The sequence below is a fragment of the Chinchilla lanigera genome, unplaced genomic scaffold, assembly GCF_000276665.1.
Source record: "Chinchilla lanigera isolate Chin_1 unplaced genomic scaffold, ChiLan1.0 scaffold00041, whole genome shotgun sequence".
NCBI classification, from domain to species: domain Eukaryota; kingdom Metazoa; phylum Chordata; class Mammalia; order Rodentia; family Chinchillidae; genus Chinchilla; species Chinchilla lanigera.
In genome coordinates, this window is record NW_004955442.1 from 7,546,386 (window position 1) to 7,561,505 (window position 15,120).

Below are 15,120 nucleotides of genomic sequence, written 5' to 3' on the forward strand. Positions count from 1 at the left end.
CAAAGGCAAAGGAATGTAAAATGCACAGACAGGTAATAACACATATATTCTTGTTTGTTTGTTTCTTGAGACAGAGACTTGCTATATGGTCGAGGCTGGTCTCAAATTCACAATCCTTCTGCCTCAGTCTCCAAAGTGTGGGAAATATGGCCTGTGCCACCATGCCCAGCTATATTTACCAAATTTTGATCTATATTCATTTTGCAAAAATATTGAAATGCTAGCTTCACAATTAGTATTCACTTATTCTGCCTCCCCAGACAAGAAACACTATCTGTTCTGCATTAGAATTACAGCAAGAATTATCCCTTAGCAGGAACCATATGATTTCAATGCACAGATGAATTTCAATTAGACATTTATCTAACCATGCTGATGTGTTTTAAATTTAACCCTAAATTACAGTCCTTTTGAACAACTCTGTTCTCCTCTCTGCTTCTTTCTCTTCAATTTTGGTTTGGTTTTGTGAGAGGTCTGCTGGTAAAAATGAAGCAATACCAGTAACTTATCTACAAATTACGGGAAGGAGAAAGTAGGTTAAAAAAGACCAAGAAACTTAAAACAAGCTTGATCAACCACATCCGAGCCAGGCAGGAAACAATAGGAGACTCTTCTTGCACATAGGGAAGGAAGGTAAATAGCACAGAGCTACTGTCAAGCAAGTCACAGATAAGATTCACCTTACTTCTGGATCCTCTTCCCGAATTTCAACTGCAGTCAACAAAATATGAGCAGCTTTGATCTCACACCTGGGAAAGGCAGCATGCGGAAGGAGAAAGCCAACACTTTCACTCTGCTCCTTCCACACTAGAAAGAGTCTCACTTTCAGTTCAGGCATCCACCATGACAGCATGATCTGTGACTGTGAAAAAAAGGGACTTTGTGTGTCTCTTACCCCAAGAAGAGGCCCCCAGGAAGAAGGACAGCTCTCCTAAACACTCCCTCTGAGAAGAGAGTTCAATCAAAGTGGGTGTCCTATGATAGAAGTCACTGGGAATCTGCAGTGTGCTCTTGCTCCAGCTGCAAACCCAGCACATCCACAACAACGTCTTGCATGTGACACCACGCAAGCAAGATGCTACTCTTGGAGGAAAGGGGGAATATCTCTCTATTACTCTTTATAATTACATACAAATCTACAGTTATCTCAGTAAAAAAACTTCAGTTAAAGAAACTGCATATCAACAGATGGATGGATAAAGAAAATGGGTATATACATACAATGCAATATTACTCCGTGTTAAAAAAAAAAAGGAAATTCTGCCATATGTAACAACATGAATGAACTCTGAGGATATTCTACAAAATGAAATATGCCAGTAACAGAAGCATAAATACTGCACGATTCTATTTATATGAGGCATCCAAAGTCTTCAAACTAATAGAACTAGAGAGGACAAGGGTGACTGCAGCGGGTGGGGCAGGGTATGGGGAGTTGCTCAATGGGTATAAAGTATTGATTATATAGATAGCTCTGTGGCATGTGAGTACCCTGAACTTCAAGATGAGTTCCAGAGATCTGCTGGACAATATTGGCCTACAGTCAACAATAACATATTACGCACTTCAAGTTTTGTTGAGGGTAGATCTCACATTAAGTATTACCACAACTTAAAACAACCTTGGAGCCCCAGACCCTCAAAGACCTTTGAGCTCATCTCTTACAACACCAAGTCTAGCTGCAGCACTGCCATGGGAAGACATTCTGTGAAGAGGCCTTAGCCTCTTGGGATGTGCTACCACAGAGGTCAAGGGGACCCAATTCATCTCAAATTTGTTATTAAGGTAAACAGAGTGTCAATTAGCAGTGGGCTGGGTGGGCACAAGGCAAATTTAATGCAAACATATGTCTCATCAGACAAGGTAGCCTTTGTGAAGATTTATGCAGAAAGTTGTGCATAATGGAGACCAGATCTTCTGGCTGTTCAAGACATTCTAGAAATCAAGATTATTATGTGAGATTTTATAAATTTTAATGTTAGCAACTTATAAAATTTTCTTCTAAACACTGTAAAGACCAAACCAAACAGGTCTGAGGGCCAGGCTGCAATCTGTTGGGCACTTAGAATGTATATTCTCCCATCGTCGCCAACAGCTTCAAGAGTAGGGCTTGCTTTCCTGATTTCCTACGTGGGGTAAAACAACTTGCCCAAGGTCACCCTGCTGGGGGACACTTGGCAGCTCTGACTGAAGGACTTCTCATTCTACTGCCTTGGCATCTGCCACTTGCACTTAACAAAAGCTAGCTTAAGAAGTTTCATAGAAATACCTCTGGCTCAATAAATACCAAGGCACTGTACATTTTCCAGACCAAATGACATCATGAGCTAGACTGTAGCAAAGCATCTTTCCCAAAAGCACATGACATTTAATCTCCAAGTTAAAACCTCTCACAAACACTTCTTCCCTTCAGAGCGCTCATACAACTCGAGATAGGATATTTATCTGTATATTTACCCACACCTGTTTCTTCTATGGGAATATAAACTCCAATGCAACACACGCCACTTATGATTTGGTCTATCCACAGAACCAGCATCAAGGCACAAAAGGCTTAGTAAACTCGTGTTGAAAGAACTAAGGATGGGAAAGGCCATGGAAAAGTCCCACTCAGTCTGGCTGAACCGATGCTGCCACCAGAACAGACAGAAAGTTTCTGGGGACCTTTTCAGTGGTCCTAGTGCTCCCTTGAATAAAAAATAAGACAAAACAAAACACAACACAACACAACACAACACAACAAAACAAAACAGCCTGGCCAGACCACTGTAGACCAGAAAAACCAGAAAGGCAGGAGCCTCCTGTAATTGTACTCTCTGAAGTGATGGCCTTTCATCTGCAGGATTACATTCTACCTGCATGTCCAGGTATGGCAACACAGGTACTGCCCTGGGGCCCACCTAGCCCTTTAACTCTTGCCTCCTGACTGCTGAGCACCTCACTGCAGGGACAGCCAGCCCTTAGGAAACAGCTCTTTGTATAAGACATTCTGTGCTCATTTCAGACATGAATGCCAAGCCCATGTTGCAGCCACTATGGTGACAGACATAATGCCTGCTAGAAGGAGCTTACAAAGGGTGATCTCAAAAAAAAAGAAAGGATGATCTCTGACAAGAGGGAACCAGGTGCACGGGCCTCCCAGGTTGTGGGTACAGTAAGGGCATAGGTACAGAGGCAGAAATACAGTGAGATGGACCAGTATAAGGGGAACTGGGGCTCAGGACAAATGGACAGGATGGTAGGAGGGATTACAGCAAAGAAACACAGGGAATGTGTAGAAAAGCCTTGGAAGAAGTTACAATACTAATCATCAAGTGTTTCCCTGCAAATTCAAGATCCTGCAGATCACAAATTCAATTTAGCCTATACACACAGTTTGTTGATAATTCGAAACCTGAAAGACTTTACATAAAAACAGAGATCTCCAGCTTCTTTGGAAGCATGAGAAAACTTGGCAACATCACATCCGTATTTCTGCAGAACAACTGAGGACTGAGGTGGAACAACAGATGCACACAAAGGAGGCAAAGGCTCTTCAATCTGCCACAGTCCCCAGCACTCCCTACTGCTCCTTCCCACGGCCTGCATCACTCACAGGTGGTCACTGCTCAACTTCGGTGGGTATCTGTGCCTTAGGGCATTCTCTCACTTCTCATCCCTCCCAGTGACAGTGCCTCCTCGATACCCAATCTGAGGCCCAGGGGGGCACCATTCCTCTTCAATAACATATGATCAGTCAAATCCACCATTTGCACCTTACCCAAGGCTTTCCTGGGTATGCACTTCCAGGCTCTGATTAGGTCTCTTGACCCCCAGACTGGCTTATATATCACCATCATTGCTGTATAAACAGAATATTAGTTTCTGATTTTAGAGAATCACAGACTAACAAAACAGGAAAAGGCTTCTTATAAAGGCTGAAAAACAGCCCCAAAGCTAGTGACTTACAGAACTCCTCTGAACGTCCTGTTCAGTCTTAGTGTACATCTCAGTCAGATCGCCATTCAGAATGACTTCAGCTAACGAGTTCACCAGTGGTGCATGATGTATAATGAGGAAGACCTGGTGGAAAAGCAGAAATGAGACATGCAATAAAAACAGCAATCTTTCAATGTCTTCTTTTGCTGATCAGAAACAACCAGCAGCCTGGACCACAAGAAGTCCAAAGAATGGGTCACATCAAGGAAAAATCATTTCCTCTCTTCCAACACTGGCTTCTCCTCCAGACTATTGCCTATTTGGCTGGTTGCTGTCCCTCAGCAGGAAGCGCACTCAAGTGAGACTGTCCCTCATGGCTGGGCAAAGCCAAATCTAGCTGAAGTGGAACAACATGGAAACATGTAGCAAATAAGCACCCTCCTTCCTTCTCAAATTCAATGGTTAGGTTCAGTGTTGACCTTATGGGGAAATTTGATTCAGGTCTCATCCAATCTGGTTTGGGACCAAAATACTGGAAAGAAATAAGTTCATGAACCAAGGTACCAAGAAAACAGAAGTATTCTCAGACAGAAGGTGAAAGGCCTCCCCGCTGAAAGACCAGCTCTGGGGTATGGCAGCCATACAATGCTTCAACGGCTGCAGGGTCCCGGCGATGGTTTCCATAGGACTCCTGTGGCTGTGCAACCGGCCTGCTTGGGTCCCACCAGACTCCCAGGATCCCCAGCAGGAGATGCTGGTGAAGCTATAATGAGGTGAAGAAAAAGCTGCCAGGAGAGGCCGGGGTTGTGCTGACTTCCGTCCCACAGAAGGGCATTCAGACAGACTGGGCACTGTGCAGAGGTCTGAGCAAACAGAGCCTCAAGAACAAGGCTCTGGGATGTAAGCTCCCAGTCAGCCTACCCACTGCAGGAGCCAGTGGCTGAGTCTCTCTTCTCAGGCCAATGGGAGTTGGCCTTACCCCAAACTTGAGGTGGCAAGAGATCCAGTTAGAAGGACAGACTTTCATCAAAGCAAATAAGCATCGGTGCCCTCCCAAAAGTGAGAGCAGAGCTCTGGTCAAACGTTCGACTGCTTGACAGGCTAATGAGATGGCCTGTGAGTCTGGACTGCTAGTAATAAAAATATTTTCAAAGTTATGTAACTGAGTCACCATGGAGTTTTTCCCTTCTTGTAAATATTACATAACTACAAGAAGGAAACACAGTTGTTTAAGGAGGTGAGGCAGACAAAATGGCTTGAGACACAAATCTGAGACCAGAAGCTACTATACGACATCTTTCAGAAGGTAATCTGGGAATTAGAACCACAACAAAATCCTTTAAAAATAGCCTCATCACAGGAAGTTTGTCAAACCAAGGTTGCTTTGTATGTGCACTCCCGAGCCAGCAGCTTGGGGCTTATTTCAAAAAATTATCAATGAAAACCATGCAGCCCACATTTCCAGGGTATTTAAGAGCGTTCCTTGGTTGTTTTGGAAACCTCAGGCCTCACATAAAAATCAATTACACAAGGGCCAGGTTTGATTTATTTTGTCATTTCTTTTAAAATTGCTATCCCTTACTATGGAGCCACCTCTGTTGACTGACTAGAAAAGAATGTCCCTTTCTTTATATTGTGATTTTATGTCAAGATGGGGGACACAAAAAAGAGGCGATGCAGCCTGGGAATTCTCTGGAAGACCGCAGCATGTAACGTGCCAAGGATGCTGGAGAACGAGCAAACATACCTGGGACAGAAGATAGAGCGACACCGGCAGGCTAATCTTCGGTCGTTCTCCTCCCTAGTGAAGGGTGAGGAAAGAGGCAGAAGGGGTTCAGGTCACAAAAGGGAGCCACAGAAAATACACAACACCAGCAACCAACTGTTTGAAAAGGAAGTGCCCTGGTCCCTGACTTCTCCCTGATCCAAAGGCCCCTTCATGGTGCCCCACAGACGTTCACTCTAGAAGACAGGTGCAGCCTGACCTCACTGAGTGCTGTTTGGTAGGCCATCGTTTGCACCTGCAAATCCTTCACCACTAGTCCTGGGTGGGTGGCTGACCCATGAAAGGTGCTTCCTCCTGAAGGTACCAGGAATACCCATTTCTCCAGCTAGGGATTTACAGCCTCAGTGGAAAGGCCTGTTCTAGGGAAGGGGCTTCAAAATACAAGGGAGGGGGTTGGTTTGGGGCACTCTGGTCTCAAAAAAGCACCTCATTTCTACTGAGCTTCGAGTGCCCTGTCTCACATCAGCCCTGAAAGGAAAAGATCTTATTTTTAATTATTATTTTTCTTTTTTAAAAAAACTAATTAAGTTTATTGATACATTTTAGGTATACATAACGATCACATTCATCATAGGGAATTTGTGCCTGTACATGACATATCTTGATTCTTTTTCCCCTTCCCTGACCCTCCCTTTCATCCCCACTTCCTCTCTTTAATTATAAAAGCTTTGTTTCATTTTTCCCCTCTTTTTGAGGGAGGGATCTTTAGGATCCTCATTTTGCAGCCAAAAAAGTAAGCTCAGAGAGGTTAACTGCTTTGTCTGAGAGCACAGGATTAGGACATTAGGGAGACAGAAATTTGACTCCAAGCCTGAAGACTCCAATTCCTAGGCTTTGTTGATTCCTAGGCTTTTGTTCCCTTACTGAGAGACAATAAAGCCTGCTGATGAGCCTGTTGATGAACTGCTTCTGCTAGGACTAATTACAGTTGAAACTTTCTTGTTCTGTATTTACTTATTTGTGGCAAGAATCCCCATGTTCCATCTCCAAAGAGGAAACAACATCCTCCTAGGACACATCTGAGAAGGTCCCCGCAGGGGGATCAGCTGGCTGTCCCGCCTCTTTCTAAGGGTCTGCTCTCCCAGCAGAGGCCTCCCCTTCCTGAAGCAATGTTTCTTATGAGGGAACCCCGGAATCTGTGGGTAAACTACGGGTCCCACCCCAGAACCAAGGGGAGGGCACCCAACGACCCATACCTATCCCCACAGGAGACTCTGAGGCCAGTGACCTGGACAGTCACAGTCCCTGCATGCGCTCCCTGATCTTTTCCTGAGTGTGACATTCCTTCCTTCTAGCCCACATGAGTTCTCTTGCTGTTTGGATCTCCTCTAAATCAATAAGCTCTGGTAACTCTCACAGAAAGTTACTGGGATGAGAACACCTCAGGGAGGAGACACAGAAATGAAACGCCTGAAGTTGTAGGGATTTCCTGTTTCCTCCTGTCAGTAATCTGATTTTTTCTCATTCACTCTGACAGTTTACTCTTCCTCTGCAGGAAGAAAGGAAGGGGAAACCAGTGAGCCTTCAAAAGCCTCTGCCTCAAACAAAGCCCTGGTCCTTGCAAAGCTCAGGCTTAGTCAAGGCCACTGCGCTCGCTGCTGGAAGATGGCCTGCAGGGGCAGTGGGACAGCGGCAGACCCACCTTGTTCGGGTTCTCCAAGGAGTACACGTAGAGTGGCAGGAAGAGCCTGTTGAGTAAATGGTCTGTGAGCACATCGTTGAGAAACTCACAGTTGATGATCAGGATGTCATTGAGATAGTGCAGGTGGTCTAGGTGCTCAGCTACTAAGTCACTCAGTTTCCCCCGATTCCGGTGCCTACAAGAGAAATGATCATCTCAGCCTGGAAGCCAAAGCTCAGGGCTTTGAGACTAAAACCAGAGGTCCGAGATTCAGATCACTGAGGGCACTTTCACTTACACAACAGTATCTGAACGAGTCTCAAGTCACCCATCCTGCCTCTCCTGGGAGATACACAAGGGCAAAGTAAACAGCCTTACTGCAACCCATTCTAGGGGATTCCTAGGACCCTTCACCTCCTACGGATCTTGGTATAAGTAATCCCATAACTAGAGCCCTACACAAATGGAGTAGCCAAAGGAAAACACAGCTAAAGTCTTACAGTACGCCACTGCACGAAAGTAGCTGCTAGTCAGTGTGGCAAAATTCCCCGGCTCTCCAGGCTCCCAGATAAGCGGTATTAATGGAGCCATAAATCCTCACCAATTAAAACACTCCAGTCAAGCTCAGAAGACAAAAAGCAGGCTTTACTCAGCAGCCACGTCTGTCCACCCCGTGGCCCTGGCCATATGTGGAACATAGAGCAAGGACACATACTGTTGTGTCTCCTGGGTGGAATCAGTCTCATAACCCAAAAGGGCAGAATCAAAAGGACTGGGGGCACACTTTTACTACTCCCAAGCAGCAGCCACTGCAAACTGCAATCCGGTGACGGTAAGACATCATGTTTGTATTGTTATTATCATTCAAAGAATAGAAAAGAGAAGATTTTAAAAGAAAATCAGGCCAGGGATATAGCTCAGGGGCACAGTACCTGCCTAGCAAGCACAAGGTCCTCAGTTCAATTCCTGGTTTCACATTAGAAAAAAAAAAAAGAAAAAAGAAAAAAGGAAACTACAGAAATCTAAAGTTCCTATGATGCTACAAGTAATGGACATCCGCTATTAACATTTTGGGACTTAGGACCCTACAATCTATCTCTCCTTACAGCCAACCTAAAATGGAGGTGTACCTATCTAACTTCACGTGCTTCAAAAAATAAGTACAACGCAGAATCGATTCTGTTTCTTCTATATAACTTTAGATAAGTATTCTTTATTATACTTTAATAACATACTTAGTAAACATCCATTGTAAGTACATCTTGCGAAGTCTAAGAGTATAATAATAACACCTACAAATCCATCACCTGAGACCCAGAATACTCACACCGTTTCACGCTTTTTTTCCACTTCCTAAAATATTGCACTCCCCTTCCTCTCTCTCCCTTCCCCTCTCTCTCTCTTTTTTTTTCCAGTGGTCCTGGGGGGCCCTCCACCACTGAGCTACATCCCCAGTCCTTTTAATTCTTTAGGGTCTCAGTGAGTTACCCAGGCTGGGCTTGAACTTTTGATCCTCTTGCCTCCCACTCCAACTACCTTGGATTAAAGCACATGCCACCATGCCCAGCTGGAAAATTTTCTTTAGTAAGTTATTTAACAATCCTCACTTTTTAATACTTCAGTTTAAAAAATATTTTACCACAATAGTGTGTACAGATAGATTTAAAACTCAAATAGTATTGATCAGTTGATAATAAAAAATTGAAGCTCCTGTCCTAGCTTCCTCTGCCCACAGGAAGCAGTTTTTAACTTTAGGATGTCTCTGCAGATAGCTCCTCTCACACTTCTATAAGAGTTGCGCAGACTTCTATTTTTGATGGACCCTTTTTAGATAGTATCTACTGGTCTGCTGCTATGACAGAGCTCTTCATGTTCCCTCCGCCTCTTTCCCTGAGGGGTCACCAGTAACCAGTGTTGACATTACCATGACTGTTCACTGCAGACCCCAACAGAGGACTATGAGTTCATTTCCTTCCCTGTGTAGCTTTGTTCTTTCTGGAAGAAAGTGCTTCCTTATATCTCACACCCATGAGTGTTCATGTCCACACAGGTTCTTTATTCTTTCAAATAGTCAGTCAGATCTGCCATCCACCTGTCCTTGTTGATTCTTTACCAATATCAGAGCTAATATTCTACCTGTCTGGCTTCCTTCCCCCAGGAGAACTCCTTCCTGGGTCCCTTCGGCCTCCTGACCCATCCAGGTGTGCCCCACATCAGACCTGGGCAAAGCTGTCACTGCAGTGCAGTGACTCTGCCTCCACTGAGGAAGGGAAGCTTCTGGCGTCCAGTCGGTAGAGGCCACCTAGTGGGTACTGCCGAGCATCTTACAAGACACAGGGCGTCCTCACAGCTATGGAGTAGCTGTTCAAGAAGTTTGCAGCACCAAGTGAGCGAAACCCTGCTGTGGAATCCTGTTTTACCACTCTGAGGACAAAATCACCACCTTAAACTGTTTTTAAAACTCATTTGTTGAAATATGACTCATGTAGCATAAAACTCATACACTTAAAATATACAACTTCATGGTTTTAAAATTAATTTATTCATTTATGAATTATTTTTCAGTTTTGGGGATTGATCCCAAAGCCTTACAGATACTAGGCAAGTGCTCCTGCACAGAGCTACACCTCAGCCTCAATGGGTTTTAGTATTTCAGAGTTCTCCAATCATCAGCACAATCAATTTGAAAACATTTTTATCCCCTCTGCCAAAAGTCCTACCTATATTCTTAGTAGGGGCTCCCCATTTCTCCCTAACAGTACCCCCTCCTGCCACACCCCTGGCCTGGGAAACCGGGAATCTGCTCTTCGTCTCTACATTTCCCTGTTCTGGGCATTGCATGTAAAGGAAATCATAATGAGAGGTGTTGCTTTGTGTCTGCTTCCTTCACTGAGCACACCGTCTCTGCGGTTCATCCATGTCATAACTTGTAGTATTTCACTCTGTTTTATTGCTGAATACTATTCTTTTGTATGGACAGACCACATTTTGATGATTCACTCATCAGTTAACACATCACCTTAGGCTTCTCTCCGGTTGCCTGGCAACCCCATCTATGAGTGTACTGAGTTTATTTTTCCTCTGCCCCTCTGGAAGGTATGGGAGTTGTTTCCATCTTTTCAAACACGTAGGGAGAACCTTGAACAATGCAGAAGTCCACGCTCCGCCTACACCAAGGTAGCCAACTATTTTTCTTGTCTTTATTTTTCCACGATGGAAACTGAATTCTCCCCTAAACACTATGGCGACCCACGCACACCCTGGGGGCTTCACTTACTCCTCATCAGTCTGCACACAGGTGTCAAGTTCAATCACATGGCTCCCAATGAACCAGACCAAATTGGAGAAGTAAGGGACGGCGGTTTTATCTCTGATATAGTGCAGCATGGCCTGGTTGTCCACTGAGAAAATTCACAAAAGAAAAATAGAAGTGAAGCTACCAAAAATAACTTGGAGGAGATTTAAAAAAAAAAAAAAAGCAAACAAACCCAAACACTACAACGAAAAAGCTCCCTGAAATTATCTGTCTTTGCTGGAAATACTTGTAAATATTTATTTTATTCATAAAATTATGCTTGTCATGGTAGTTCTTATGCTATTCTTAAATTAATGAAATAAATAAGCAGTGCTAAGCAGTTTTAGTGCACTGGAGAGCTTGTGTATCAGCATGGATTTAGCTAAACTGCTAGGAGCAGTACACCATTGTTAAGTAAGCTTCCTGTATTTACATGTAAGGATAAGTTTAAAAAGTGGAAAACCAGAGGTTAATAACTTACATGACACTGGAATAAGGAACAGGAATCGTCATTGAAGGAAAGGCAAAAAACAGACAACAGTTAACAGGGTTAGGAACTGGGAAGGTGAGACAGCTGCCTAGAGCGACAGATAGCTGGGGCAGGAGGCATCTAAACCAAAAGATACAGGTTAGCAGAGAACAAGAGAAAACAGAACAGAAGGCAATGTGACCCAACCACAGCTTGGACCAGGGTCGCAAACTCAAGTGCTGCCAGGTTGGTCGATGGACCAGAAGTGAAGCCACACGGCCCAGTAAGTACACGGAGGAGTCCAGGCCTCAAGCCCAAAAGAAGGAGCTGCTTCTCAGCAGCAGCTGACCCTCCCCTGCAGGACGTGGGCCTAGAATGGCCAAACTTACATCTTCAAGTCAGAAGATATAGTGTCATACAATATCTCCCCATTTTAAAATACTGGCAATTGTATATTCTTTTCAAAAAACATCTAAGCCAATTAAAACATGTCTAAGGGCTGGATTTTGCCTGCAGGCACTCGGTTTGCAATTTCCTGGTGGCCCCAAATGGGCTTCTAAAAAGGCTCTTAAACTTAATGTTGACCCAGAACTGGGTCTGCCTGACTCCTTGCAGAGCCTCCTATGCCCCCAATTAAGGGACCTCTCGAGTAATAACATCTAGACTCCTGAAGGTTAAAGTCCTCCTTAATCCCTGAGAAAATGGAGACCCAGCTCCACTGCAGCGTCCGCAAGGGAATTAACCTGGGCATTAGGCAGAAACCTTCCAAGGCAGTTCCCTGAAGGGGCAAGCTCAGCTCCAGAAACTCGGGGACAGCCAGCTTTTGGAAGGGCTTTCTCCCAGAGGCAGTGTTGGGAGCATTAAATATATCTTGAAAGAAAGGAATTTGTCCTTGCTGGGCTTTGTAGCCAGATGGAAATACAACATTGCCCCCTGCTGCTCATGATATAAAAGGCTTATATTCATTAATCTAGCTGTACTGAAGAATATTCATAAACCCAAACACAAAAACATTTCAATCTAACATTTAATAGATAAAATTGCTTTATCTGACTTATTTCTGTGAATTCCACATGTGTCTCTTAGGATACCTTACTTCTGAGCAAGGCTGCACCATGCAGGGAGAAGGCAGTGGTACAGGGATCTACATGAGGGACTAGTTAAGGGCTCAATGGCTTCAAGCCTTCTATAAGGTACACAGCCCCAGCTTATACTAAATGGGCTCCCGTCATTCTCACAGAATTGGAGGCAGAAACACATGACACAAGCTCTTGCTGCTGAATTAGAAGTCAGCCCAGGAATAGGAAAGGAAACTTACCTTTATACACATTCAAAGTTATGGTTCTTACAGCAATCCTAACCATGCTCTCAGGGTGATTGAAAAATTTGATGGCTTCTGTGTACAGGGCAAAGTCATTGGTGTGCTAAAGCAAAAGAAGTACCAGAAAGTTACAAACCTAAAAGACAACCTGTCTCCACCCTAGCTTTCTGAAACCCATCAGAATGAGAGACTACATAAATAAATGACAAAAAAGAAAAATACAATAAAATACGAAAAAAAAGGTTGCCACCCTGATCCTCAATCCAGTGGTTCATTCCCAGTGGGGAATGTGGGACAGAACAAGGAGGTACGGCCACAAAAGAAACCGAAAAGGTTCAAATAACGTCACATTTGAGTTCAATACTCATCCTACTACTTCTTAGCTGTGCAAGGCAATATTTCAAAGCCTTTGTTTCTTCATCTATAAAATGGAGATAGCAGCATCCACTTCATATTTGCTGGAATTAAATTAAACCATTTCTAGTCTAGTGTTTAACTCAGCACCTGACACCTAATAAGTACCAAATAGTAATGCTAATCATTATTAGAGACTACTGCAAGTAACTGAAGGATAAAGCTTTGCTAAGCTTGGAGTGTCTATTGGCCATTATATTTTTCTCTATTTGGAAATACTAAAAGTGTAAACATTATCATGGAAAAAGAGGCTCCCAGCTGGGTGTGGTGGCACACGCCTGTAATCCCAGCATTCAAAACGCTGAGGCAGGAGGATCGTCGGGAGTTCGAGACCAGCCTGGGCCACAAAGTGAGCTCAAGGCCAGCCTGAACTGCATAGCGAGACCTTGTCTCAAAAAGACCAAAAAAAAAAAAAAAAGGAAAAAGAGGCTCCCAGGAGTCCTCTGCTATAGAAAAAAGACAATGAAGGCTAGGGTACAGCTCAGTGATAGGGTACCTGCACCAGGGCAGAAAATGTATGTGTGCACGTGTGTGTGTGTGTGTGTGTGTGTGTGTGTGTGTGTGTGTGTAAAGAAGCTGAACAGTTTAAAACCACAGAGAGAGGACATTGGAACGTGGGCCAGAAGCCACAGTGGTGTGCTCTGCTGCCCTCTGGTGGACAAAGTTCCCCTATAGCTCTTTGACCCAACTGCGAAGGCACCCACAGCAGCCCAAGAGGGAACCCCAGCATCTCAGGTCGGCTGTGAGGAGGGACACCTCAAGGTAACAAATATCCAGTAAGCACAACACTGCTTTGAGAACTACAGGCCAAGTATGCAGCAAACAAGTGGCAACTACTATACCGGCTCACACTACAGAAGAAATCAAGCTCACCTCAAAATGAGGCTCCTGCCTACTACTCCTGTGACGACCAGCAGGCATTTCTTCTAAAAGCAGCACTCTGGCCCTTGGGTGGGGAGTTTTGCCCTCCAAGCCCTGTGCACAGAAGCTCAGCTGCTCCTCTGTGGAGAGTGAATCTGCCCTTCACTCTGGTCTAAACCTCACAGGCAGATTTTCTTCCACCTGGGAGAGAAGGCTACTATCATCCAACCATCGCTCTCTGGATGTGTTTGTTGAGCACCTCCTACTGTGTGCCAGGCACAGGACCTCACGCTGTTAACTTTTCATGTGGCTATCTATGTTTTGTTTAGACAGATAGTATTTCCTCCCTTAGAAAAGGTGAAAGATTTATGCAATCTGAAGAGACACCAGAGCATTTTCCTCCCTTAGAGACTAGCTCTTCTCACCCCTAAACAAAGTCAAGATTCAGCCTGCTGATGCCTCATCATATGGGGACAGCTGAATGGATTCGGCCCAAACTTAGAAAACACATTCGGGACCACGGTTAACTTCAGATACAGGTTCTACGTGTACACAGCCACCAATCAGAAGACACCTCACACAGCACACGACTCTAGGAGCCAAACCCAAGCCGGTCCCTAAAGATCCCCACCTCCCATGTTCACATTCTCAGGTCACCTCTCCACACTGAGTCAGGGCTGGCCTGTGTGGCCCTGAGAACAGGAGTGAGGTGGAAGTGAGAGTGTGTCACTTCTGAAGCTGGGCCATACAAGGCATTAGTTTGCCTTCTGTCTTTGAACACTCACCCAGGGAAGCCAGCTGCTAAGCCCTAGGACACTGGCAGCACCCAGAAGAGGCCCACACAAAGGGGAACCAAGGCCTCCTACCAATAGCCAGTGCCAACTGGCCACCCTGTGACTGAGGCAGCTTGGAGGCAGACTCTCCCTCCCCAGTCCAGCCTTCCCATGACGCAGCCTCTTGGGAGACTGACAGGGCAGTCCTGCCAGGCTGACCCCCAATTCCAGACACACTGAGGGCGGGTGGGGGGTTGACCTGGGAGACAGGAGAGGAAATCTGGTGGGAGAGTTCTAAAAAAGGTTTTTAGAGGTCAAAACGGCACAAAAGAAGGGAAGTGAACTCATCAGAAATTTCAACAGTAGCGTGTGAGTATGTGATGGTTGGAGCTGCTGCAGCCGTCCTGTGACCCTAAAGGGTTGAACTGGAGAACAGATGCCAACTGCACAGTCAAGGAAGCGGGAAGACGGAAAACCCAGGATCCGTGAAGATGTGGGTGAACCATAGGGTGAGCCAGTTCCAGCATGGCTGGCATTTGTATGTACATGTGATAAAGGGACCTTCTTGTTCAAGCTCCTTATAATTGTGACAGCAGCAGCAGTTTATTTCAGTTGTTAATAATTCTCTCAAGGAATACCAGGGATATTAGCTTGTACAGAAC

General features: G+C 44.8%; 1 protein-coding gene across 8 annotated transcripts in view; it reads right to left on the reverse strand.

The window, feature by feature from the left end:
- Window positions 1-15,120, reverse strand: part of Clec16a (C-type lectin domain family 16, member A) — a 214,437-nt gene that overhangs the window by 176,770 nt on the left and 22,547 nt on the right. For all 8 annotated transcript variants that reach the window (XM_013517853.1, XM_005391173.2, XM_013517852.1 and 5 more), the window contains 5 exons: window positions 12,408-12,513; window positions 10,603-10,726; window positions 7,347-7,521; window positions 5,666-5,719; window positions 3,949-4,062 (listed from right to left, as the gene is read on the reverse strand). In XM_013517853.1, the coding sequence (XP_013373307.1) occupies window positions 3,949-4,062; window positions 5,666-5,719; window positions 7,347-7,521; window positions 10,603-10,726; window positions 12,408-12,513 (573 nt within the window). The remainder of the gene's footprint in view (window positions 1-3,948; window positions 4,063-5,665; window positions 5,720-7,346; window positions 7,522-10,602; window positions 10,727-12,407; window positions 12,514-15,120) is intronic.